The sequence below is a fragment of the Oryx dammah genome, unplaced genomic scaffold (assembly GCF_014754425.2).
Source record: "Oryx dammah isolate SB20612 unplaced genomic scaffold, SCBI_Odam_1.1 HiC_scaffold_25, whole genome shotgun sequence".
In the NCBI taxonomy this organism is placed as follows: Eukaryota; Metazoa; Chordata; class Mammalia; order Artiodactyla; family Bovidae; genus Oryx; species Oryx dammah.
The window spans coordinates 82,078,363-82,105,667 of record NW_024070209.1 but is presented as its reverse complement, the minus strand read 5'-3'; the positions used below and the strand labels follow the sequence as shown (position 1 = coordinate 82,105,667).

Below are 27,305 nucleotides of genomic sequence, written 5' to 3'. Positions count from 1 at the left end.
TTAAGTCAAGAAGCCTTCCTTTATTGACTAAATTCTCTGGTTTGAAGGCTACTACATCTTTTGGCTTTGAGATACACATTCATCAAAGTATACAGGGAACACTTAAAAAAGAAGCTTTTAAAAATCAAACCTACACTATTCATCAATAATCTTAGTTTTTCAATGTCTTTCATCTGCTGCAGTTCTTTCAAGGTTAGGGTTAAATCACACCCAGCTTCATAAACCAGTGCTTCCAGAGTAACCAAATTATCACAGAGAACCAGCAAACCAGGAATATTCCGTTCCATTCCAAGTCGAATAAGCGACAATGCACAGTCAACCTAAAAGGGAAAGGAGACAGTAAGTCTGAGTTTTATGTCTTTCTTTCACATATTTTCTAAAGTAAAAGCTCCAGTATAGAATCTAACTCTTACAGTTATTTTATATAAAATCACATTATCACTAATATTCTTATTTAGTACAAAAACATTAGACTTCTTTACAAAATATACTACCACCAAACTGCCTCAACAGAATCAAATAATCTGCAAGAAATACTGAAAATAAAAATAAAAGACAATCATCTTCAATTCAGAGAGCATTACAGTTTTCAGAGCTGTTTTACGTGTATTTGCCTACTTAGTTCTCAAAACATTAACAAGCTTGGGGGGGGGGGCGGGGCGGGGGAGAACCATAGATATTAACAATAAGTGATAATGGGCTTCCCCTGGTGGCTCAGTGGTAAAGAATCTGCCGGCAGGAGATGCAGGTTTGATCCCTGGGTGGGGAAGACTCCCTGGAGAAGGAAATGACAACCCACTCCAATATTCTTGCCTGGGAAATCCCATGTACAGAGGAGCCTGGCAGGCTACAGTCCATAAGAGTCACAAGAGTCAGATACAACTTAGTGACTAAACCACCACCAATTCACAGATTAATGTGAAATTAATCTGTGTTCATTAGGCCATTCTACCCCCAAAAGAATGATTTGCTTCCATATTCCTGTTCAGTACCTCTTCTTTCACAATGTCACCCATATAGATGACATTCAGTAAATACTTGATGAATGACTAACTCTGGGAGACACCTTCTCTGTCTCTATACAACTATTTAGACCTTCTTAGAACAAAACAAAGAACAATTGTCCTATAGATGCTCAACATACATACAGCAATTTCACTCCTATCACCTAATCAGATTTATAAAATGACATATTCCCGTTGACAGCAAAATCATCTAATGCTGCCTTAACCCATAGTGCCTTACACTGCTCCTTACTTACTCTTTTAGTCCTAGGATAACACTTATTTACTGAGGACCTACTAGGAACTGAGTACCATTCTAAATGTTAGGAACATAAAACTGAGTAAGATGAGATATCTTCTTTCAAAGATATCTCCATCTCATAGGGAAACACAACCTGGTAAACTAATGACTGAAGTGGAGTGAGGCTGTCTGGGATCTCAAAGAAGAGGGCATGCAGCCCACCCTGAGGGTCATAAAGCCTCCCAGAGGAGAGACCACTTAAAATGAGTTTTAAAGAATCAGTGGATATTAGTAAGTGAAGAAAGAAGAAGGGCAGGAGATCAGCATGAAAGGGAGAGATGCATGAGTGTTGTGGAAGTACAATCAGTTTCATAAACTGGAAAAAAAAAAAAAAAGAAAGGTATGAAGTGAAGGGATGAAAAACAAGGCTAGAGTAGCTGGGAAGAGTTGGATAAAAAAGAACATCATTTGTTAAGCTAAGGAGTTTGCAGTTTATCTTGAAATGCAAATCCGAAGGATTTTTGACTGAGGCATGTCATAAACAGGCCTATACTTTGGAAAGAATATTCAGTAAGTGTTTATTGAATTAATGACAAGTGAAATATGAATGAACTATAAATGGACTGGACCGAAATAAGAAAACTAGTTAGGAGAACAGTGATTACTAGCATCAGAAGACTCTCCACTAGTGACAAAAATAGCCCCCAGGGGACAGCAATATTTAAGGGACAAGTCAAAGACCCTGAGCCACATAGAGGAGAGGATTGTGAACGGCTCATACAAAGACACAGAAGAGAGTGAAATGATATCACAGAAGCCTAAGGGGAAGACAACGCAGGGAAGAAGGGGCAGTGGTGTCAAAAGACAGTGCTGTTGAACAACAAACGAAGGGCACCTGCCATTAAAAGGCTAACAGGGGGCCTTACTGATGGTATTTCCATGGAGTGGCGGGAGCAGCCAACACCAGGGAAATGAGGAGCAAACACTGAGAAAGTGATTACCAGGAGCAGAGCGGCTGTGTCTGAGTCGAGCTGTGATGGAAAGAAGACAGCTAAAACAGAAGCCAGGGAGAATATATACATACAAAATAGTAATGACCTGAACTTTATGTTTAAAAAAGGTCAGGGGGAGAAGGTGGGTAATAGACCAGAGGTTGAAGATGAGAGGACAGGGAGACAAAGTGAATGCTGGTACAATCCTGAGCAGCGAGTGGGGAGTGTGGAACCTAGAGGACAGGGGAGGAAAGAAGTTCCAGAGAATGAAAGAAGAGGCACCTCTTCCTCTGAGAAAGCTGGAAAGAGTGGGGCAAATGGAAGTGATTTCTCATCTTTCTCCATGAAATACAAAGCACAATCATTGCTGAAAATAATGAGGGAAGCATTGGTGAGAGAAAAGAGCGAAAAGGGGGGAGAGGAAACAGTCACAGTACAGAGAAAAAACTCCAAGCAGGATTACAGATCCACCCAGAGCTCTTCTAAGACTCAAGAGTTGACAGATAAGGAAGTTAAAAAACGAGAAGAAGAAGAAGAACTGCATGTTCAACTGAAAAGAGTGGTGCAAATAAACATAAAGGGGAAAACTACCAATCGAGAAGGCATAAGGCAAAAGAGAAGGGATCTGGCAATATCCCAACAAAAGCACATTTAATGTGAGAAAGGCCACATCTACCTGCATACCAATTAAAAAAAAAAAACTCAGAAAATCTCAGAAGGTGTGAAGAAACCTGATACACACAATACAACTTTGTTCAAGCACAGCTTTGACATGCTTGAACATGCAGCACATCAGCAATCTGAAACTAACCCATTCTGTGATCCAGATCTGGGTTTCTAATATCAACTCTGAATTGGTTGCTTTCCAAAATATTTTCCAAAGTAAAAATGTTTGAAAATCAAATTATTGACACCTTAAAGCAGGATCTACTACAACTTACATAATTATACCACATACCCCGAGCCCTTACTAGATAAATGTCACCACTAAATGTACACATTTTTGTAAACCAACAAACAAGTTTTCAAAAGCCAAATAGGCACAAAGGAAGAAGTAGTCCTATATCAATTAAATCTCTAAAAATGAAAAAGATAAAACTATGTCAGATACCACTTCAATTATAGCACAAAGCACATGAAACATCGATACATAAAACAAAGCTAAAGAACAGTATCTCAATTATGAGCATTTCTAAATAATGAAAAGGATGAAAGAAACTATACAGCCAACTAAATAAAGCATCACCAAATCACTTTCTTCTCTTTATAATTATTCTTAATCACTAAAACAGAAATCAAGAGATCTAGAAATTATAATTAGACTTCAAAATTTTATATTTCAGAAATTATTTTTTTTTCCGCTTTTGTTTTTAATAGACTTCATGGTTTAGAGCAGTGGTAGGTTGACAGCAAAAATGGATAGGAAGTACAGAGACAGCCCACATTAACCCTGCCCTCACACATACGCAGCCTCCTGCATCGATATTCCCCACCATGGAAGCGCCTTTGTTACAGTCAATGAACCTATACCCACACACCATTATCACTCAGTGTTTACCGTTTACATGAGGGTTTACCCTTGGTGTTTCCTTTCTGTGGATTCGGACAAATGTATGACAGGTACCTATCATTATGGTAACATAGAGAGTATTTTCACTGCCTTGAAAATCTTCTGTGTTTTGTCTATTCATCCCTTCGCCACCAACCTCTGTCAAGCACTGAACTTTTTACTGCCTCCATCATTTTCCCTTTTCCAGAATGTCACACACCCGGTATCAAACAGTATGCAGCCTTTTCAGACTGGCTTCTTTAACTGAGAATATGCATTTTAGGTTTCTCCACTGCTTTTCATGACTTGATTGCTCACCTCTCTTTTAGAGCTGAGTAATAGTTCACTGTGTGGATGTACCACTGTATTAATCCACCTGCCCACTAAGACATCTTGGTTCATCAATTGTAACATATCACTCAAATGAAAGATGTTAGTAACAGAGATAACTAGTGAATAGGTGGAAGATGAGGGGAGTTAATGGCAACTCTCTACTTTCTACTCAATTTTTCTATAAATCACAAATGTCTCTAAAAAATAAATTATTAATAAAACCAAATAAAGAAGATAAGTGTAAAAAACAATTTATTTTGCATTCTAGTATAGGTCTTTTCCTTTGTTAGTGCTATTTTTAAAACCCCTGAATAAATATTTTGCAACACTAATTTCAGTCATTAAACACTAAAATTGGTATTGGCAGAAAAACAGACATACAAATCAATAAAAACAGAATTGAGAGTCTAGAAATAAACCCACATATACATGGACAATTAACTTATGACAAAGAAGCAAAGAATATACAATGGAGAGAGGACAGTCTCTTTAATAAATGGTGTTGGGAAAACTGGACAACCACGTGCAAAAGAATGAAAGTAAGACTATTATTTCATGCCATACAAAAAAATCAACTCAAAATGGATAAAAGACTTGAATGTAAGACCTGAAACTCTAAGACCTTTAGAAGAAAACAGAGACAGAACATTCTTTGTTATCAGTCTAGCAAAATCTTTCAAGATCTATCCCCAGGCAAGGGAAACAAGAGAAAAATCAAATTAGTGGAACTATATCAAAACTAAAGATCTCTGCAAGCAAAGGGAACCATCAGCAAAATGAAGAGACAACCTACCAAATGGGAGAAGATATTTGCAAATCATTTACCTGATAAAGGGTTAATATCCAAAATATATAAAGAACTCATACAAATCACCACAAAAAAAACAAAAACACGATTAAAAAACAGGCATAGGAGCTGAACAGACACTTTCCAAAGAAGACATAGACACTCAACAGGCATGTGAAAAGATGTTGAAAATCATTAAAATTAGGCAAAAGCAAATCAAAACCACAGTGAAATATCACCTCATGCTCAAAACAATGGCCACTTTCAAAAAGGCAAGAAATAAGTGTTACATCTAGAAGTTCATCTAAAAACCACAAAGTGCTCCAACAAAACTGGTTCAAACAAGATCCCTTTTCTCGTAAGCCAGAGACAATAGTCAACTCTAGGTGTTTATAAATTCCCGTAAATCAAATGATGACTTTGTTCTTAAAAGGGATCTATCTACATGGTATACAACCTACATTTGCCTATACAAACTACAAAAATTGCACCTCTTCAACTCACTTGATAACTTTCATCAATTATTACCAGGTTGAGTTTCTCCTGAATCAGCAAAGTAATAAGGCCTTTGCTTAACCTGACCCCTATGAACTGGTCATTTACAGATGCAGGATATTGGTCTAAGACTACAGTTTTTAACAGAAGCAGTACTGTCCACCAGGGGGTGTTCTGAAACTTAGGAGGCAGTTCTGCCTTTCCTAAGTATTAGTGGAACTTGTACCATTAAATGGGTGGAAGCCAGGAGGCCATACGTCCCAAAGTGTGCAGGGAAGTCCTAATTCCTCGCCTTAATTCCTGCCTACCTTCTCAAATATCCTGAAAAAAAAAAAAAAATTACCATGAGTTGATCACATTCCATTTGTGATTTTTAATTCAGCAATACCCCTCAATCTATCAGCAAATGTCAGCTGTCTTGTTCAAAGTGATTTCTCACAGACTTTAGTCACTTTTTCTAGTGTACTCATGATGAAGCATTTATAGATTTTATTTATCACAGTTAAGTAACTGTGTTAACTTTTTGGAGACTGTTTATGTAAATGAGATATGTCCATGATTCTCACATCAGGATAACAAGGAAGTATTACAAAATATTTGCTACAGAAAAAAATACTATGGATCTGAGAATTGAGAACCACTTTTTTAGATTAATTTATCTTGCTTTCAGTCATTAAGATCTGTGCCACTGTCCACATTTATATGGACTTCATAAGAAAGATTGCGCAGAGATCTGGATTCTGTCTGGTTCTGCTACTGTGTGTCCCTGAGCAAGTTGTTCACTTTCTCCTCTGTGAATCTTAGTTTGTCTACCTATAACATAGAAAATCAGACCAGAACCCCTCCAGAGATTCTTTTCATTCTGGTATCTTAGAATTCTAAACATTTTCAAACGTCCTCAGTCATCTTCAAAAACCTGAAAAAGTCAATCATATACATTCTTGGCCACCCTCGAAAAAGCTGGATCTATAATAATCCCATCAGCTCCAGAAAACAATTCATCTTCAATTCTATGAACATTAAAAACACGAATTAGACTAAGCAGAAATTTCAAGAAGGCTATCAAATGGAGACACAGGGCCCTGCCAGATACACTGACTAGAAGTTTAAATGAAAGGGTTTCTTCCTTCCTACAGTGCAACTGCTCTTCAGACCTTCTGGAATGGTCCTTCAAATGAAAACCTGATCTTAGGACAGGAAGTCCAAAGCCAAGACTACAAGTAAAATGAAAAAGACACCCACTGGCCAGACCCTGGATGAGATTTCAAGGGGCATCCTGCCATTCTTTGCTCTGAACTGTCAACTTCTATCCACCAGGATGAAGACAACTTTTGCTTCCATTTGCAGAGAATTCAATTAGCGGAATTTTTAATGGTCTCTCCTGGATGATTTTCTTTGTTATCACTGACTCTAGTAAGATCTAAGCCCCTAAAAAAACCGAGGTACTGGAAACGTAGGCAGCAAGCAGACCCAGAGTCACCAGGTCTATTAGTGGAAGAGATTCTCTTTTAGATCTCCTAAGCTTCGGTACTTCCCTAGTGGCTCAGTAGTTAAAGAATCCGCCAGCAAACCCGGAGACCTGGGTTTGATCCCTGCACTGGGAAGATTCCTCTGGAGAAGGGAATGGCTACCTACTCCAGTATTCTGGCCTGGAGAATTCCCTGGACAGAGCAGCTTGGTAGGCCACAGTCCATGGGGTGGCGACAAGTCAGACATGACTGAACAACCTTCACAAACTCACAAGCTTCAGTACAACCCTCATCTCTCTCTTCCACACCCCTCTCTGATGAAGCTGGGAGACATCTCAGCTTCATGGGAAACAAAGAAATTATGTCTTGGATTTCAGAGAAGCATTAGAAACAAAAGTTCAAACAGGGTTCCTGAAAAGCAAAGTTATCATCAACTACATTTCTGCAATGTGACAGGGGACTGATCAAGCATTTCAATGTTGATAAAAAATCTTTTAAGTTAAAATGCTATGAAGCCTATTAAGCTTACGTGGAAAATCTGTAACAGTGCGTACATACTGTGCAGCTTATACTTTACAAAGAAAGATTTTTTTAACAACTTTTCTTGTATGTGTTTGCTCTTTAGGAATCAAAAACAAAAAACACACAAAAGCTTCTGAGGCAAAGAATAAATGAATAGACACTGAGAAATATCCATTACACCCCTTGCAAACTGTGCACATGATCTCTGGCTCTGCTATCTGCAGCCAGAACACACACTGAATGCTGAGCTTCTGACACAGCACTGCGGCCTCACCTGCCGGGCGTAATGTTCTATTTCCTCCGCTCTGCTCCGGTACCAGTCCATCACCTCCTCCACTGCCAGCTGGGAGCTCCTGTACTTCAGCAGCTCGGGCTGTGCGGTGTATAGGAACTCACTTTTATCCGGAAGACTCGGCTCAACCACCATTCTGCAGAGCACAGAAAGAACAATTAATAACTAGCTGAAATGCTGGGGGAAATGAGCTTATGAGAGAGAAAAAGGGAAGACAGAGATAGGGAGAGAGCAGTTACTAAGACTGGCAGGACGTATGTATGTACGTATGTATGGACACACTTGTGGGAGGGTGTGTTTGTGCGTGTTTTCCTATATGCATGGGCACACAAGATAAATGGGAAATTTGTGGGACGCTTTAGTTTCCTATTCAGTTCAGTTCAGTTCAGTCACTCAGTCATGTCCAACTCTTTGCGACCCCATGAATCGCAGCACGCCAGGCCTCCCTGTCCATCACCAACTCCTGGAGTTCACTCAGACTCACGTCCATCGAGTCAGTGATGCTATCCAGCCATCTCATCCTCTGTCGTCCCCTCTTCCTCCTGCCCCCAGTCCCTCCTAGCATCAGAGTCTTTTCCAATGAGTCAACTCTTCACATGAGGTGGCCAAAGTATTGGAACTTCAGCTTTAGCATCATTCCTTCCAAAGAACACCCAGGACCGATCTCCTTTAGAATGGACTGGTTGGATCTCCTTGCAGTCCAAGGGACTCTCAAGAGTCTTCTCCAACACCACAGTTCAAAAGCATCAATTCTTCAGTGCTCAGCTTTCTTCACAATCTAACTCTCACATCCATACATGACTACTGGAAAAACCATAGCCTTGGCTAGATGGACCTTTGTTGGCAAAGTAATGTCTCTGCTTTTAAATATGCTATCTAGGTTGGTCATAACTTTCCTTCCAAGGAGTGAGTGTCTTTTAATTTCATGGCTGCAATCACCATCTGCAGTGATTTTGGAGCCCCCCAAAATAAAGTCTGACACTGTTTCCACTGTTTCCCCATCTATTTCCCATGAAGTGATGGGACCAGATGCCATTATCTTAGTTTTCTGAATGTTAAGCTTTAAGCCAACTTTTTCACTCTCTTTCACTTTCTTCAAGAGGCTTTTTAGTTCCTCTTCACTTTCTGCCATAAGGGTGGTGTCATCTTCCTATTAGTTCTCCCAATTAAAAAAAAAAAAACAATCAGAATAGACAGTAAATAAAAAATTATGCCCCAAATCAATCAAGTATTAAATAAAATCAGACTCACCCTGGGTAGCTTTAAAATGCACACGGCGGCATACCTGCCACAGGCCAGCTAAATTGCAATGACTGTGGTGGCCAGCCAGACCTCGTTTAGTAAAGACACCCAAAGGTGATTCTGAGCCAAACATAAATTAAGAAGCCTTGTTTCCCAACTTCATAAAAATAAGAAGAAAGATGTCTTATTTATGTTGCTAATATAACTTTAGTAGGTATCAGTAACATAGTAATGCACTGATATTTGCAAAATTAGGAACTACTCTATACTACCTGCCAACAGGGGGAAAAAGAAACAACATTAAAGGAAGGTACACAGGGAAAACATTGCAGGGATCATGAATTATGAGGCGTTTTTACGAGGATGATGCTGGCCAATTCCCTTCAATGGTTAAGAACTAAAAAAGAAAAAAATAACAACTTAAACTAAGATATTTCAGATATAAATAAGGGGAAAGACCATGTTCCATTAGGGATATTCATTCATCTAAAGTAAGTCTGGGGTGAGTTGCCATTCCCTTCTCCAGGGGATCTTTCTGACCCAGGGATCAAACCCAGGTCTCCCGCATTGCAGGCAGATTCTTTACCACTGAGCCACCAGGGAAGTCCCTAAAATAAGTCAGTAAATAACAAGTGGTATAATTATTACTAATATAAGGGAATGTGCTTTGGAGTCAGCACTGAAATGCAGTTCTATTACTGAAAGCTGTGAAATCTTGCAAAAATTAGTTAAAACTAGTCTAAGATTCATTTTATAAATATCAAGAATGGGGAATAACACCATGCAAGAATTTTCAAATTAATATAAATAAAATATGCAGAGACTATTGTCTGGCACAGAGCGGATGTTTAACTTTTATTTACTTAGGTATTTTTTCCATTGGAATTATTAGCTGTTCTAGTATCTGACCATACCCAAAGCTCACAAATATTTGGGCGTTTTATCCACATGCCTTAGACAACCTACTGTAGTTACAACTGGGTAGTCATTTAACTAGTTTGACAACTGTCGTTAACATCTGACCTGTGATTTCTCCTCATCTCTGACACATAAAAGTCACACCCAATCTCCTGAAATCTTCCCATTTCAGGGGAAAAACACCCACAAGCAACTTAAGAGTTCCTTTGATTTTTTTTTTTCAGTCCTTAACTTACTGCCCTCTCAACACTGAAAATTTGAACATTTTCTCCTTCTAGAAACATGCTTGTCTTCCATTCCAGCATGCCATACCATTATGCCATACTGTCAAATCACGCATGTCCCATCTTTCTGGCTGCTCCTTTTCACAGTCATCTTTGCTAGACTCTCCTCCCAGAGCCGACTGTTAAATACTGCCTCTTCCAAATTCTCCAGCTCTCCTGTCTTCTCACCATATTCTCTCTAGGTCTCCTGGTAGACTCTGCAATATAAATACACCACCATATTTTCACCCCTAATCCAGACTTCACTTGAAAGCACCAAAATTGTCCTATTTGCTCTGAGGCATTTCAAATGCAACAAGGTCAAAACTGAATTCACACTATCTCGAGGAAACAGTTATCTTTTTTAAAACAGAAACATGATTCTATCATCCTCATGACTATTTGCATAGGCTGTCATCTGCCTTAAAATATTCTAGCCTCCTCTTGGTGCCAGAGTCACTTCTGTCCTGGACACTTCAACAATACAGGTCTTATTTTCAGTCCTTAAAGGGGCCCCTGCCTTGAGCCTCCCAAATGTTCTTCCCTCTGTTAAAACACTCCCTTCCCTCATAAGCCAAACTCACCGTCCACTGAGCTAAATCTTATTCATCCTTTGAATCTCAGATTTCACAGCACTTCCTGTGGAAAATCCTCCTTGACCTCCCCCAAGTTTGGGTCTCCCAGTGGCCCTTGCACTTCACTTTCATAACACTCATCACATTAGTAATTTACTGCAGCAGCATCTTTCCTGCTCGATGATACACTTCATGCATACAGAAATGGCATGGCTTTCTCCTTCAGTATTCTTGAATTGAGCAGAGGACAGAATTACAGCAGACCCTTGAGCGGCATGAGTTTGAACTGTGTGGGTCCACTTACATACACGGTTTTTTTCCAACAGTAAATACCACAATACTACACCACCCATGGGTGGCTGAATCCATAGATGGGGAACCTCGGGTATGGAGGGAAGATGGATTATAAATCATAGGCAAACTTTTGACTTCACAGAGTGTCAGGCCCCACTTTGTTGTTCAATGGGCAGCTGTAAATGAAAAAGCCACAAGGTATCCCATAACCTCACTTGCAGATACAGAGAACTGCCAGAGGTAATAGCCAGAGATGGAAGGTGCAAGGTCGGAGAAATGGTTAGGGGTAGGGGAGAGGCAATAAAATGGGAATTTTTAAAAAAATGTCCTGAAAATCTGTATCAGCTTCAAAAGCATCTTCTCTTCTGTCAGCCTTTTCCTAGCTTTTCATTTTTACAGTTTTAAGAGTCCCAGCACAGCAAGTTTAGCTTTCAATTTAGCTTACTGTTGTCTGAGAAGAAATGCCCTTATTCCTTCTTATCGCCTTCCCAGAATCATAAAAAGGCACAGGCTAAGGAGAACTGGGAAGCATCATGTGACTGAAACAGGGCTCTCCTCAAAAAGCACCATCTTAAAGTGAGGACTACACACCTTCCCTCCTACTGTATCCACTGGCATCAACCTCTCACCTTTTTCAACTTATCTCCATCTTCAATCTCTCATTACTCATGCCAACTGTGGATTTCTAGTTAAATATGACTGATACATACCATGCATTAAGCTCCACTCTTTCCTGAAATTACACTGAAATGACGGTAAAAGATTAAAGGGGAGTAGGGGTCACGTAAATGCTCAAAAAGGAAAGGAGCATATGCAGCAAAAGAAACGAAACCACTATCTTCCACTGAAGCAAGTCCACAGATAATGGCCAGGACTAAAAACATCAAAAAGTAGCTATACAATTGTGTTAGTCAGAGACTGGAGTAAATAACAAAACAATCCTTTAAAAGAATTCAAAGTAGTTGCTTCAGGAGAACAGGATACAAAAATACGGAAACAAAGGAGTATGGTTTTTGTTTTTTTAACAAGATTTGCAGAAAATCTTAAACTTTTAATCTATTTGCAACGACACAGAAGTTTAATAAAAATTTTTAAAAAGTTAAAAGCACATAACAGCAAAACACAAGGCATCTGATTGCTATTATAATCAAACTCATCAGAATGAAAAAGGTTAACTAGGAGTCAGATATGCTATGCACTCAGATATCAACAGTGAAAGATACAAAATGAAGGAGAATTGCCAATATTAGTGCCAACATGAATAAAGTCCCAAATTCACTTGCAATGATCACACTAATGCTTAGGGCTTTTATTTATTGTTTATCAGACAGTTCATACACATAGTTTTTAAAAAAAAAATGTAAAAATATAAGATGACTCATATCAAATGTAAAAATGAGCAATGAGCATTTACCTGACTTTGAGGAGTAAGGCAATAAAGGGATTTAAATGCCCCTTGTATGGGCTTTCAGCCCCACACCTCATCACCCACCCGCTTAGGTAGAACCTGATGCCTCAATGTTCTGAGGCTTTCCGTGGTAAAGTCTTATAAAAGTGAAAATTGAAACTGAATCAAGAACAAAACTGCACACATACCACAATAACAGCTATGAAAAACACACCTGTATATGTCAAAGACTGAAAAGGACTACCTCAGAATGAGAAGAGTTGTTACATAAGGACCACTTGTAGAATAACTCCCTGGTAGCCATTCAATATTTTTTCATTAAATTTTTTAACAGACCTTGAGTAAAGTCAAGCTGTTAATGTCCCTAAAACTCTCAAGCGGGGACCACCATCAAATAAACTACCACCCACCACAAACCACCTGCACTGGGCCTTCTATTCATCCATCCTACAAGGACATGAAGAGCTCTCCCACTGGCTCATTCTTACCTGCACTCCAGCTCCTCACACCAGTCTTCATCTCGGTGCTTATGTTCGTGCCAAGGAACGATCATCAAGGAATCACCGTCATAACTTAAAATTTCAAAAAAAAGCACATACATTTAAAAGACACATTACCTCAATGACTAGAAACACAAGAAACATAATACAAAAGTAATCCTATAACCTTAAACCTCCAAGATTTCTTTTTATGGTATCTTAAGTAGTATATGATACATATCATATACAATAGGCAAATAAAAAATACAAAACTGCTGATTTCTCTTTGATAGTAAAATGGTTCAAAAAGAAAAGGAAAATTCAAAACAAAAATTTACAGAATTGTAAAGTAAAATAAAAAATAAATAAATAAATAAATAAAAATGTAGAATTATGGAAAAAAAAAAAAACAAGAAAAAACTAAAGGTGGTATGGCTGTGCGTTCACTCAAACATTCTAAAATATTTATCAAAACTCCATATTTAATGTTTTTAATGCTAACATAAATGGTCCCCTTCTCTCAAAAAGTGTACAACCTGACTTCCTGTGATCACAGAACTGTTCTCTAACTGGGTTATCCAATACAGTAACTGCTAAGCTACATATATTCATATCAATCACTTGAAATGTGACACTGATACCAAGAAACTTTTAATACTATTTAATTTTAATTAATTTTATTTAAAATTTAAATAGCTACATGTGGCTGGTGGTGCCTATATTGGACAGCCTAACAGCCAAAAGTGAAGTGAAAGTTGCTCAGTCATGTCTGACTCTTTGCAACCCTATGGACTACACAGTCCATGAAATTCTCTAGGCCAGAATACTGAGTGAGTAGCCTTTCCCTTCTCCAGGGGATCTTCCCAACACAGGGACTGAACCCAGGTCTCCCCCACAGTGGGCAGATTCTTTACCAGCTGAGCTACCAGGGACCAGGCTAAGAGGGCACAGCTAATAATCAGAGTGAAGAAATAATTCTGCAGGTTAAAAATATCACCAATAAATTGTGGGGCCCTAAATGGGAAACCTTAAAAAGAAGGGCTAGCTTTGCGGTTTAGAGCTAAGACGGTACCTGGCGGGAGAGATGAGGGCGCGGCCTAAGTTGTTTGTCAAAAAATTTGATTGGTTCCTCAGACATCAGTGCACGTGGACAACGAGTGATCACCATAGACCCTGTCATGATGTAAGCATGTGGTAATCTGACCTTTAACTTGATTGGTAGAACTATGGAAAGTCCCTCGCAAAACCCCCCTGCTTGCCTTTATAAACCAAGAGCTTACGACAATAAAGCGGAACTGCTCAGACAGAACCCCTGTATCGTCTGATTGTCTCTCGCTCGCCAAGGGGCTGGGTTGGCGGACAGCAGGCTCACTTTTCCTCGGGACCCCTCAGTCGGGACCCCTGCCTCTCTCTTTCTGCGGAGCGCCCCCCGCAATAAATGACAGAAGGAAAATGTAAGAGGCAAAGACAAGTCCTGATTGCATGGCTTTAAGAATAAATTAAAAAGGAGGAATGAAGTAATGATGGTAAAGTAAGACAGCAGAGCAAACTGCTATGAAGGAACAGACAAGGAAAGCATAAGCCTACCCATCTTTTAACCAGCTGTACAGTACTTGGCACATGACTTTCTAAAGTGAACCACTAAAGTAACTTTTAGCTCTAATATTCCGTAAATCTATGAAAATAACACAAACATCCTGAACTAAGAATGAAGACAAAAATTCTACAAACAAATTTCAATCACCTTGCTTTTATAGTTCAAGAAAACATCTTATCTCATATTTAAGTATCAGTGGTAGTACTTTCCTAAAATTTATCATAGCCTCAGAGAAAGGACTGCACTTTTGTATAGTAAGAGGTTATGTTTTGCAGTTTCTTATCTTCCTAAGCTATAGAACAGGTCTTACACAAAAAATACTTCATAAGCATTTGGGGAGAAGGTAGGTAGATTAGTCTTTATGTAGATAGGAGCAGAAGACTGCTGTGGGGTTACAAGGAACAGAGACGCTGTGAAGACCTGGAAATCAGCAGGGTTGATTTATCTATCTATAGCATCACCTATGGGCTTCCCTGGTGGCTCAAATGGTAAAGAGTCTGCCTGCAGTGCAGGAGACCCAGGTTCAATCTCTGGTTTGGGAAGATACCCTGGAGATGGGATAGGCTACCCACTCTAGTATTCTGGCCTGGAGAATTCCATAAACTGTACATTCCATGGGTCACAAAGAGTCAGACAGGACTGTTTAAGTTTTTATTATTGTTGCAAATTTTCTCAAGTTCCCTATTAGATATACATAAGAAATTTATTATATTGTTTTTAAAAGAGCATTTTACCCACTTTATAGCTAGCATGCAATGTCTTAGCAAACCAAAGATACATTTCTGAAGGCATGTGACTTCATGGTTTTAAATTTCAGAGTCGTATAGACGATTAATTACAATAGATTCCAAAATCACAGTATTTCATTTGTCACCAAGTAAAAAACTATTTTATTTCCTTCCACATCAGTAACTAATACTTTATCACAGACCACTGAACAGGTAGAAAAGAAAACATTTGGATACAACAATGATAATAATGCTCACTCTTCCAAGATAAGAACAAATTGTAGCAATGAATTGAGAAACAAGGAAAAAATTAATCCAACAAACTATTACCTCCTTTTATAATTAAAGCAGACATGGTTCCATAAGCTACACAAAATGTTTTCCAAAAGACTGGGAAAAATTTATCATAAGCTGAGATTTGCATTTTCTCTATAAAATACATATTACATATAAGGATTACTACGAAAATGATCAGTTATGGTGTGGGGCTCTGAGCAAAGTAACATTTATTAGGCAAATGTTTGCTAAAAAGACTGAAAAACTTGGTAAAAAGAATAGAAAATTGTAAAACTTTGTCAACCTTCAATAAACTGAAATGGGTAAGAAAACTTGCTTATTTTTATCAAAACACACATTAAAGACAGGTTCTGCTCTGAGACTCACTCCAAAAAGCAGGCCTAAAGAGCCTTAGGCTGATTAAGCATTTTTGCTCCATTTTCAGGGCACAGCACAACTAAATGTTTCTATGTGTTTCTAAATGTGATCACCACTGATATAATGGTAAGAACACTAAAAATAATATATTAGCAATGGTGGACAATAGCATAACCTTTAACATTTATTGATTTCTCACTATGGACCAGACACGATAAACTGCTTTTAATATGCAATACCTGGTCCTACCAGTATAACTTGGTCCTACCTAGTGCAGAGGTATTATCCTCCTTATACTATAATGAGAAACCTGAGGCCCAAGTTTACTTGCTTCTCCTCATAAAGTCAAGAAATGACAGAGCCACGGATTTAAACACAACCTGACAGAATCCAAAGCTTACCCTCCTGGCTAGTAGATGGCCACCAAGTTAGACAGAGGCACCAGTCAGACTGTGCGCGAGCAGAGGGCAGCATGAACCTTCTCATATTCTAATTCAGACACCCCAATAGGATGCATATTTAAAGGACACATTTAAACTGAAATACAAAACCAATCTCATCATCAGGAGGATCAGGAAACTAACTCCTACCAAATATGGCTTCATCTGAGGTTTGATGCTCAACAGTTATACAAAAACAGAAACCTTTCTGTGCTTTGATTTTCTTTCAGGATGCTTATACAAAGCAAATTATTTTGGACAAATTTTAGGAGTTTAAGATGCTTGCTATAAAAACACCATAAGTTCTTTATTGTAAATCAACTGATAACATTTAAGAAAGACATAGGGTTTTCCCCAGTCAGAATATAAATTCCTTAAAGGCAGCATTTCTCCTTGTTTTGTCTATTGCCACACCCTCAAGCCTAAAATGATGCCTGATATTTAGCAGACTATAAAATAATATGTCAAATAAATTAACTGACACAGAAAGACTGTTTTTTAGAGTGATCTCATGAGCATCACAAAAATTCAAAATTGGAATAGAGCAATAAAAAAGATTATAGATACATCGAGGAGGTATATTTACATGGATTCTGTGATCTGAGAGTGAGAATAAAAATACTTTCTTGATACAGATTATTACCCTCATGAAAGGACAAAATCTATACTGGTGATTGTATACATCCACAATCTAGAGAATTTAACATGTCATGTTATACTTATGGGGGGGAAAAGATTTCAGAATATGTATTTCCCTAAACCTGACCATTCTTTACAATTCTAAATGACTGAACAGTTCTATCATTAGAATCTTTAAAATGCCCAACTTTTAGCTTATTCTTTCACAAAGTAAACAGAATGCTTAATAAATTTAGAGGAAAACTTTTTATTAATTCTGTTTACAACAAAAATATTAGCCCTGTAAACTGATCACTAAGTGGATTAGGTGAAAAACATGGTTAAAAAAAAAAAAAAAAACTAGAAAACACAGCTATTCCTTCCAGAAAGCTGTACAAAGCTTTGTTAGGTCCAAAACTGATTTGAATCTCAGTTCTATAAACACAAAACAACATTTACATACACTTTATTTCATCTTTTTCTTCTATTGTTTCCACTTTGCTAGGGAAGACTAAATTTAAATGCATCATCCCCACTTTAAAAAAAAAAAATGAAGTACATGGTAAACTTAAATTCAGTTCAGTTCAGTCGCTCAGTCATGTCCTACTCTTTGCGACCCCATGGACTGCAGCACGCCAAGCCTCCCTGTCCATCGCCAACTCCCAGAGTTTACCCAAACTCATGGCCATTGAGTTGGTGATGCCATCCAACCATATCATCCTCTGTCGTCCCCTTCTCTTCCTCCCTTCAATCTTTCCCAGCATCAGGGTCTTTTCAAATGAGTCAGCTCTTCACATCAGGTGGCCAAAGTACTGGAGTTTCAGCTTCAGCATCATTCCTTCCAAATAACACCCAGGACTGATCTCCTTTAGGATGGACTGGTTGGATCTCCTTGCAGTCCGAGGGACTCTCAAGAGTCTTCTCCAACACCACAGTTCAAAAGCATCAATTCTTCTACACTCAGCTTTCTTTATAGTCCAACTCTCATATCCATATATGACTACTAGAAAAACCTTAGCCTTGACTAGATGGACCTTTGTTGCCACTTAAATTACCTCTTTACAAAATAATGACTGCTTCTGCTTAATTTCAGGATTCTTTATATTAGAGCCCTGCTCACTGTTTTATTCCAAACAATAAACTTCGCTGGTTTCATCTGAAGGTAAATTTATCTGTCAGCAGGAAAGAAATGACTGTAACAAGTTCTATTATGTTCAACTATTCTCTCATCAATTATTTCTCACACTAAATATAAATGTTTCATTTCAAAGAAATTTTATCATGAATAAACTTTCAAAAAGTTTTTTATTCATGTTCTATGCTTTGGAAACAAAGAGCTAAACAGTGTATTACGACTAATCGCCACCTTTCAGGCACTGATTTAAAGATGTTAAGTTATATTTATTCATTATTAAGTGGCTTATGAAACAGAGACTAGGCTAATAAGATACTCTGAAACTTAACAGTATTGTCAGGTGAGAGTAATGTGTCAAAGATAAACAAGAGAAGTAAAAAAAAAAAAAAAAACCCACCACACTAGAACTTGAATTCTCCTTCACCACTAAAGTCCTGGGGCCCAGATGCCTCATCTATTTGGTAAATATTGTAGCATTCATTAATGCCCAAAACAAAGATGAGACTAGAGCCATGTTTTCTTGAATTCTAATCCAAAAGGTAGAGCATGCTCTGAGAAGTCTAATCTCTGTTAGAACTGTGACACCACCCTGCAGAGCCATGTCATCTTGATCAAGTTACTCAATCTGCATGTGCTTCAAGATCCCTCATTAGTCAAATGGGGATAATAAGAATCTGAATTTGCAAAGGATCCAATTAGAACAAAGAAAGCCTTTTGAACAGTACTTCATATATAATAAGCACTCATCCGCCATAAAAAGCAGCAGTATTATCAACACCACCAAGAAGGTTTTTCATGGGTAGTGAAATACAAGATATATGTGACTTGTTGCCATTTCAGGATCTACTATATGATAAATAGTAACACCGCATTAATGATCACACGAATGATTATATTTACAAATGCCTAACAAAGGCAATAAACGCTGCTGACATCACACTGGGTGGGCACCTGGCCAGTGCAATAAACAGTGACAAGAAAATCTGAGGAGCTGATTTAAAAGGTAATAGTAAATGCCACAGGCTTCCTGCGGGCTTGGTGGTAAAGAATCCATCTGCCAAGCAAGAGACACAGGTTCAATCTCAAGATCCACTGGAGAAGGGAATGGCAACCCACTCCAGTATTCTTGCCTGGAAAATCCCATGGACAGAGGAGCCTGGGGGGATACAGTCCACAGGGTCACAAAGAGTCAGACATGACTTAGCGACTAAACAAGTGCCAATGACTGTAACAAGTTCTATGATGTTCAACTATTCTCTCACCAAACTCCCAAAAGATTGCAGTCGTTTGAAAATAAATATATAACCATGAACAAAGGATGATTTTATTATTTCTAAGGAGAACTAGTTATTAAATAGTTAAAGTTTAATGGAAAGCCACAGACTCCAATGGAGAATCACTGAAGAAATTCCCAGAAAAGCTAATTATAAGTAACTGAGAAAGGATGATACTCACATAGGTACTTAAATCCAATGAAACAAAGGGTGAAGGATGAATAGAAACATTAATGATATGAAAATCCCCCTCTATACCACCAACACTCCCACCTGTCCCTGGAAAAAATGACTAATTTTGAAGAAAAGACAACTGAAGGTACTCAGAAAAAGGAAGACTACCTTTCCTTGCTACCCGGAAAGTCACTAGGGAAGAAAGGGAAATGACACTGAAAGATCGAAAGTCTAAGTCAAGTAAGAATTGACGAGGACTATTCTCATACTCGGAGAAGGCAATGGCACCCCACTCCAGTACTCTTGCCTGGAAAATCCCATGGACGGAGGAGCCTGGTAGGCTGCAGTCCATGGGGTCACGAAGAGTCAGACACAACTGAGAGACATCACTTTCACTTTTCACTTTCATGCATTGGAGAAGGAAATGGCAACCCACTCCAGTGTTCTTGCCTGGAGAATCCCAGGGATGGGGGAGCCTGGTGGGCTACCGTCTATGGGGTCAAGCAGAGTCAGACACAACTGAAGCGACTTAGCAGCAGTAGCAGCATTCTCACACTGGAGAGGCCCAAAACTACATGCCCTTGACTATCAAAAGGGAGGTAATAGGAGAGAAACCCAATCAATTCCATTCTGTGTTCTGCATTTCTTAGACCGACCAGAACCAGTAGAGAGAGTAAGTATAAGGCCTTTATTTCACATTACTTCCAGATAGCAAGACAATAAAATGCACAACAAAGATAAAGTGTATGACATCTGGACTTAGCAACTACAAAACTAATGAAATATACCAAAATATTCATGAAGTGTATCAATATACATTATAAACCCTGATCCTATATCAGGTTGTGGTAGCAACAGAGATCAAACAAAAAATTAGGGAAAGACTTTTTTATCTGCTTTTTATCTCTATCACTAAATAAAACAGCACAAATTATGCTCATGCAGATCCTAAGCCATTGCAAGACTGATTTCCTTGTCGCTGCCCTTCAAAATCTCTGCATATTCCTGCTTATAGACATGCACTGAACGGACATTTCACACACTATCTATAAAATTATCCAACCTTGTATGGCCTATAGCTGACACTTAAAAATGCTTCCAGTTTGTAAGAACAACTATAAAATTATATACTATCATACATACACACATACAAAGTCAGCAGTCTTGAAAGACAGACAGCATCCTAACTCATAAAATCACACAACTAAAGCGCTGCAGCTGGGATTTGAGTCCAGGCAAGTCTGGTTCCAGAGTCTCTGCTCTCAGACACTATGATGTCCTACCTATCTGAACCCCATCTCTTCTAGCTTAAATTCCGGCTTTTCTCAGATGTTTCTATGACCATTCCAGTCTAGGTTGCTTTCGTCCTATTCTCGATTCTCACTACTAATAACTGAACAATTCCCCTGGCATTTATTATTTAAACTTATGATAATATACATAAGATGGTACATTTGTCTTATGTTTCCATGGAGTTCTTTAATTTCCTTAATACATATTCTCAGTTCAGTTGCTCAGTTGCTCAGTTGTGTACGAGTCTTTGCGACTCCATGAACCATAGCACGCCAGGCCTCCCTGTCCATCACCAACTCCCGGAGCTCATCCAAACCCATGTCCATTGAGTCAGTGATGCCATCCGACCATCTCATCCTCTGTCGTCCCCTTCTCTTCCTCCCTTCAATCTTTCCCAGCATCAGGGTCTTTTCAAATGAGTCAGCTCTTCACATCAGGTGGCCAAAATACTGGAGTTTCAGTTTCAACATCAGTTCTTCCAATGAACACCCAGGACTGATCTCCTTTAGGATGGACTGGTTGGATCTCCTTACAGTCCAGGGGACTCTCAAGAGTCTTCTCCAACACCACAGTTCAAAAGCATCAATTCTTCTACACTCAGCTTCCTTTATAGTCCAACTCTCACATCCATACATGACCACTGGAAAAACCATAGCCTTGACTAGACAGACCTTTGTTGCCAAAGTAATATCTCTGCTTTTTAATATGCTGTCTAGGTTGGTCATAACAAAATACATATTTTGTATCCCCACTAAAAAAGTAAATATTCCTTTCTTGTAAATACTCCTTTGCATCTACCATAACTCCCAGCAATATTACATGCATAGCAAGTATATATAATCATTTTAACTAAATTTATATAAATGCATTATTTCATTTAATCTTCAAATACACAATAAGTACTGTGATCATAAATTTGCAGAAAAGTAAACTCTATGAGCTTAATATTCATCACTGACTGAATGCATGAATTAATGATTCAACGATCAGCAGAAACAGAGTCACCGATACTCTCTTTAATTCTAAAAGCAGAGCTCTCAGAAACAAATACCAAAAAAAGTTTACTAGAAATTTAAGACTTAGTCAAGATATAAATAAATAAATAGTGAAAAATATAAAAGTCAATTGAAGAGGAAGGCTCCACAGCTAAGAGTGCATACCTAACTCTTTGAGCACTGACCTCACTGCTCCTGTAATTATCTGTATACATGTCTTTCAGAGTAGGAGCACTTTCTACCCTCAGTCCCAAACTCACAGAAGGATCACAGCAGAATGATTCCATCAAGTAACTAGAAAACTTCTTTAAGAAAGGAAGCATTGTGTGATTCTAAATCTTGAAAAACTCTTCAAAGAAAGAAAAATGTATATTTCAGAACCAAGCTGTACAATGGAAGTAGGAAGAAAAAATGTGGATATAAGTTATGTAAAAATAATACAGCACTTTAACCTCATCTAAGTGGATAGAAAAGTAGTATGATTCATGGCATGCCTATTTATAATGTTCTCTTTAACTGTGTCAATCAACATACTATTCATTAAAAGAAAAGGAAAAAAAAAAAAACCTGAAACCTTCTTTGATGTTCCCAGACCAAGCAGCTTACCAGACTCTCCTCCATATTACTAAACCCTGCATGTACTTCTGTTCCCACTGTCAGTGCACTCAATTACAACTTTTTATTTATGTTCTGCTCCTTTACTAAACTGTAAGCTCCTTCAAAGCTTTGGTGATTTCCATATCCTTTGTTCAATACCTGGCATGCACTTAAACCTCACTAAATATTTAATGGATGTATGGATGATAGACTGATGGATGGATGGATAAATCTGAATAAATAAATGAAAAAACAAACCTACCCTAAAACCACAGGGTTACTTAAATCTCAAGATTAATAAGCTTTCCCTGTAGCTGAAGACTTTGGTAATGTACTTGAGGTTTATTCAAACATTTCTGTTTCTAAAATGGACCATACAACTCCCTATCTGATACCCATGCCATGAGCAACATCACAATACTGTACACTGCAGGTGCCTCTTGGCCTGAATATAGGAGCATAAATAAGCACAAAGAGATGTGGACTGCCCTAAACTTTCCATAAACAAAGCATAAAAGACTGTTTGCTCTGAGATGCTGCTGTACAAGTCTATTTACAGCCATTTCATCATGAATCTTCTAAGTCGAGGCCAAATTACACTGCAGACTGACAATAATCATAACTGAAGAAGTGGTGTCAACTTAACAGGCTGTGACTGGAAAGACGATGGCATACCTCTGCTGAGCAAGTTATTCTAACACATCGCTACTGCTGATGAAGTTCAAAGTTAAACTGCAGATGGCAGGAAGACAAAGAAAGCAAAACCCTGGAGGATTTGAATGAAATGAGTCATGCTTTATATAGATTCTTAAGTACATAATAAATACTCATTCACAAAAAGACAGGAAGTATAGAATGTGATCAGGGACCTGACCCTGGAATAAAAAGACTCCAAATTATCCACAAAGACGAAAACAATATCAAATAAATACCCCTGTACCTGCATTGCTAGATCACATTCTATAATGTTTAGATTTTAAAACCCCCACAGATGAATTTACTCCATTAAAAATTCAGAAACCTATTTAGATCAACTGCACAGAGAAACTAACCTCAAAGTACACATGGTAAGGTACCTGGTGAAACACAGAAGTGTGACTGAATAAAGCAATAGAATTTGGGAAGAAAAAGCATGTTCCAAAGAAACTGAGATAAGAACTCTACCAGCAAGATGAACCAACCTACACCTCTGGCATCCAGTAAAAACATAGCAGGTATGCAAAAAAGCAAGAAATTATGGCCTATAATCAGGAGAAAAACCAATTTCTAAGAAATATCAGTAAGATGGTAAGGGGGAAGAAAACTTAAAAAGACCCAAATCTAATTCCTAGGAATAAAAACTTCAGTAGGTAAGATGAAAAACACACTAATATCATTAATGAGACACTGAAAAAAAAATTAGTAAACGTTTTTACTAAAAAAAAAAAAATAGTAAATAAGAACTATCCAAAATAAAACATGGGGGAGAAAAAGACTGGAAAATAAAAATCAAAAACAAAAAACTGTGAGACAAATCAAGTGTGTAACCTAAGTGGAAGTGGAGTCCCAAAAAAGATGATGCATACTGGGGATGGGAGGAGGAGGAAGAGGAAAAATACTTAAAAAAATAACAGACCTGACTTTCCTAAGTTTAGTACAGTAGACCCAAGGAGATGTAGGCCTCGGAGATGTCATGGGTTTGGTTCTAGATCATGACAATAAAGCAGTATCACACACACACAAAAAACAAGCCACGTGAATGTCTTGGTTTTCCATAAACATAAAAGTTGGGACTTCCCAGGTAGCTAAATGGTAAAGAATCCACCTGCCAAGCAGGAGATGTAGGTTCGATCCCTGGGTCAGAAAGATACCCTGGAGAAGGAAATGGCAACCCACTCCAGTATCCTTACCTGGGAAATCTCAGAGACAGAGGAGCCGAGCAGGCTCCAGTCCATGGGGTTGCAAAGAGTCAGACAGGACTGAGAGACTGAACAACAAACATAAATGTTAACTCTATGGTGTAGTCTATCAACTTTGCAACAGAACTATCTAAAAAATAATGTACATACCTTAGGCTTAAAATACTTTCTGGCTAAAAAAAAAAATGCTAACCATCATCAGAACCTTCAGCAAGTCATAATGTTTTTTAATAGTAACAAACATCACAGATCATATAACAAATATAATAATGAAAGAGTGTGAAGTATTGCAGAAATTACCAAATTGTGAACACCAAAGTGAGCAAATTCTATTGGAAAAACTGACACCAATAAACCTGCCTGATCCAGGGTTGCCCAAATCTTCAATTTGTAAAAGACATAGTATCTGTGAAGCACAATAAAGCAAACTGCAATAAAATCAGGTCTGCCTGTAAATAGTCTAAGCATGCCAATTAAAAAGCAGAGACTGACAGATAAAAGGGCAAAATTATATTCTGTCCATAACAAATATTTTAAATATAAAAATCTAAAATGTTATTGTACAGTCAGCATTAGAAAAAATAAGAGAGGCACTTAATTCAAAGAACATCAGAAATCTGATCTGTTGAGAAGAAAAGCATGCTTTTCCAGAGTTTAGGTACAATAGTCCTCATAAACCACTGCACATGTTTAATAGACAAAATTGAGCCATCTCATTAGAAGTCAGGGTGGTTCTCATGGGTAAGGTGAACAGGAGAGGGTAAAAGGAGACAGCATCAAGAGTGCTTTGTTAGGTCTGTTTTCTAATTGTGTTCATTTTATAACAATTCAAATTGCCCATTTATGATTTGTTCATTTATAATAATAGTTGTTGATGTATATCAAAACTATAAAGTCAATAAAAAGTGAAATTAAAAACTTTGTTTGAAATAATCTTCAACTTTTTTTTTGATTAACAGTCCAAAATCTCAGGTACCCGAAACCAGGTAAGGGGTGCTATCCCAGATGAGAAACCAAAGCACTGGCATTATCAAAGAGGAATAGTCCCTATTACAGTTCTACATTTTGCTTATTCATCAGTCCTTTGCAAACCTACTTAAGGCACTTGAAAATAAAATGAATCTATTATGACATTCTTCTCATCAACCTGTACCAAAAACTGCTGTTGCTATTGCTACAGCCATATTTGCTATTAACACAACCATTGCTGTACACTGAATGCTGACTATTTGCCAGGAACTCTGCTAGGTAATACATCTCTTAGGCTACTGAACCATTACAATACCTTTACAATTTCCCCACTTCACACTTAACAAAACTCAAGTTCAAAGAAGTTAAGGGACTTCCCAACAGTAACACAGCTAGGAAGTTCAGAACCAGGACAGACACCCATATTCTGACTAAAAGCCTTTGTTCCTTCCAGTGTATCATACCATCACTCCTCCACATCAAGTACGTGTCAATACCTTGCATGTGATCCCAACATTTATACAGATCATGGATTTTTTCCATAGCTATTACATACAGTACCTAAACTTTAAAGATTAAACGCTGGAACATACTGAGATCAAAATATATCTTAAAGTAATGTATATGCTTTTGTCTATAAAATATCAATGTGACTCTTAAATTTATTTTTTATTTGAAGGATAACTGCTGCACAGAATTGTGTTGGTTTCTATCAAAATCAACATGAATCAACCATAGAAATACATATGTCCCATTCAATGTGACTCTAACAGACTTTTACTTATTATAAATACAATACTTAAACAGGATGGCCTATATTAGAAATTAGAAAAAGTGCATCTCAGAGTTATTTATATGTTAATTAAATATACGTGATAAAGAGATTCACTGCTGTTACAGGCAAGTATTTACATATTAATGAAATCTTGACAAGAAAAGACATTGTGTGATCAAAAAGAATTATAGGGACTATTTCCCGAATGGTAATTTCACCACTCAGAAGATGTTATCTACTTAAAGGTACCATGTTCTGAAATGATTGGTCAAGGTATTTAAAGTTTGAAGAAAATGAATAATGAAACAAAGATCCCACTCAATGAAAAGACTATCATTTGGTATCTCTAAGTAATGCTGGATCTAGTAAGGAGAATGCAGTAGTTTTTTTTTTAATAAAAACAAAAGTACCCTCTCAAAGATATTTTTAATTTCAAATAAAGTCAAACTTTACATCATGCTATATGCCTTAAATTATACAGTGCTATACGTCAATTATATCACAATAAAACTGGAGAAATCATATTTAAACTGTATTAGGCCACATTAAAAACACTTGACAATAGTTATATATAGACTAAAGTAATAATGCATTTAACAATTATTTTTTAAAATAATTTCAGGATATATTTCTTCATCTGTTGCTGTTGTCCAGTCAATAAGTACTATCCAACCCCATGGACTGCAACATGCCAGGCCTCCCTGTCCTTCACTATTCCCTGGAGTTTGCTCAGATTCATATCCATTGAGTCAGTGATGATATCTAGTTATCTCATCCTCTGCCACTCTCTTCTTATTTTGCCTTCAATCTTTCCCAGCATCAGGGTCTCTTGCAATGAGGCTCTTCGAATCAGGTGGCCAAAGTATTGGAGCTCCAGCATCAGTCCTTCCAATGTATATTCAGGGTTGATTTCTTCCCTGATGCTCCTCAAAATTTTTCCCTGAGAGTAGGATAATAATCCCTTTTCTGCTTATCTCACAGATAAGCTATGAGAATTGTATAGAAGTGATAAAATTCATTTGCAAACTTTTTTATATTTCATAATCATGAACTGTTCATCAAATAGAAAAAGAAATAAATTAATAAATCATTACACCTTCATTTCTTTAGCACTTCTCAGAAGAACAAAAATATAACAAACATCAATATACTTTCCAAGGTTCATAAAAAAAAATTTTTTAATGTTTGCTTACCACTTCATAATCAAAAAAATGGCCCTACATCTATTTTGTTGCTTTAAATTAATGGAAAGACAAGAACTAATCAAGTCAAGATCTAAGATGCCCACAGCACCA

General features: G+C 37.7%; 1 protein-coding gene across 1 annotated transcript in view; it reads right to left on the bottom strand.

Annotated features, from left to right (window-relative positions):
* Window positions 1-27,305, bottom strand: part of NBAS (NBAS subunit of NRZ tethering complex) — a 331,331-nt gene that overhangs the window by 194,362 nt on the left and 109,664 nt on the right. The window contains exons 22-24 of the mRNA XM_040225023.1: window positions 12,873-12,956; window positions 7,667-7,820; window positions 135-320 (exon numbers count right to left, since the gene is read on the bottom strand). Coding sequence (XP_040080957.1) covers window positions 135-320; window positions 7,667-7,820; window positions 12,873-12,956 — 424 coding nt within the window. The remainder of the gene's footprint in view (window positions 1-134; window positions 321-7,666; window positions 7,821-12,872; window positions 12,957-27,305) is intronic.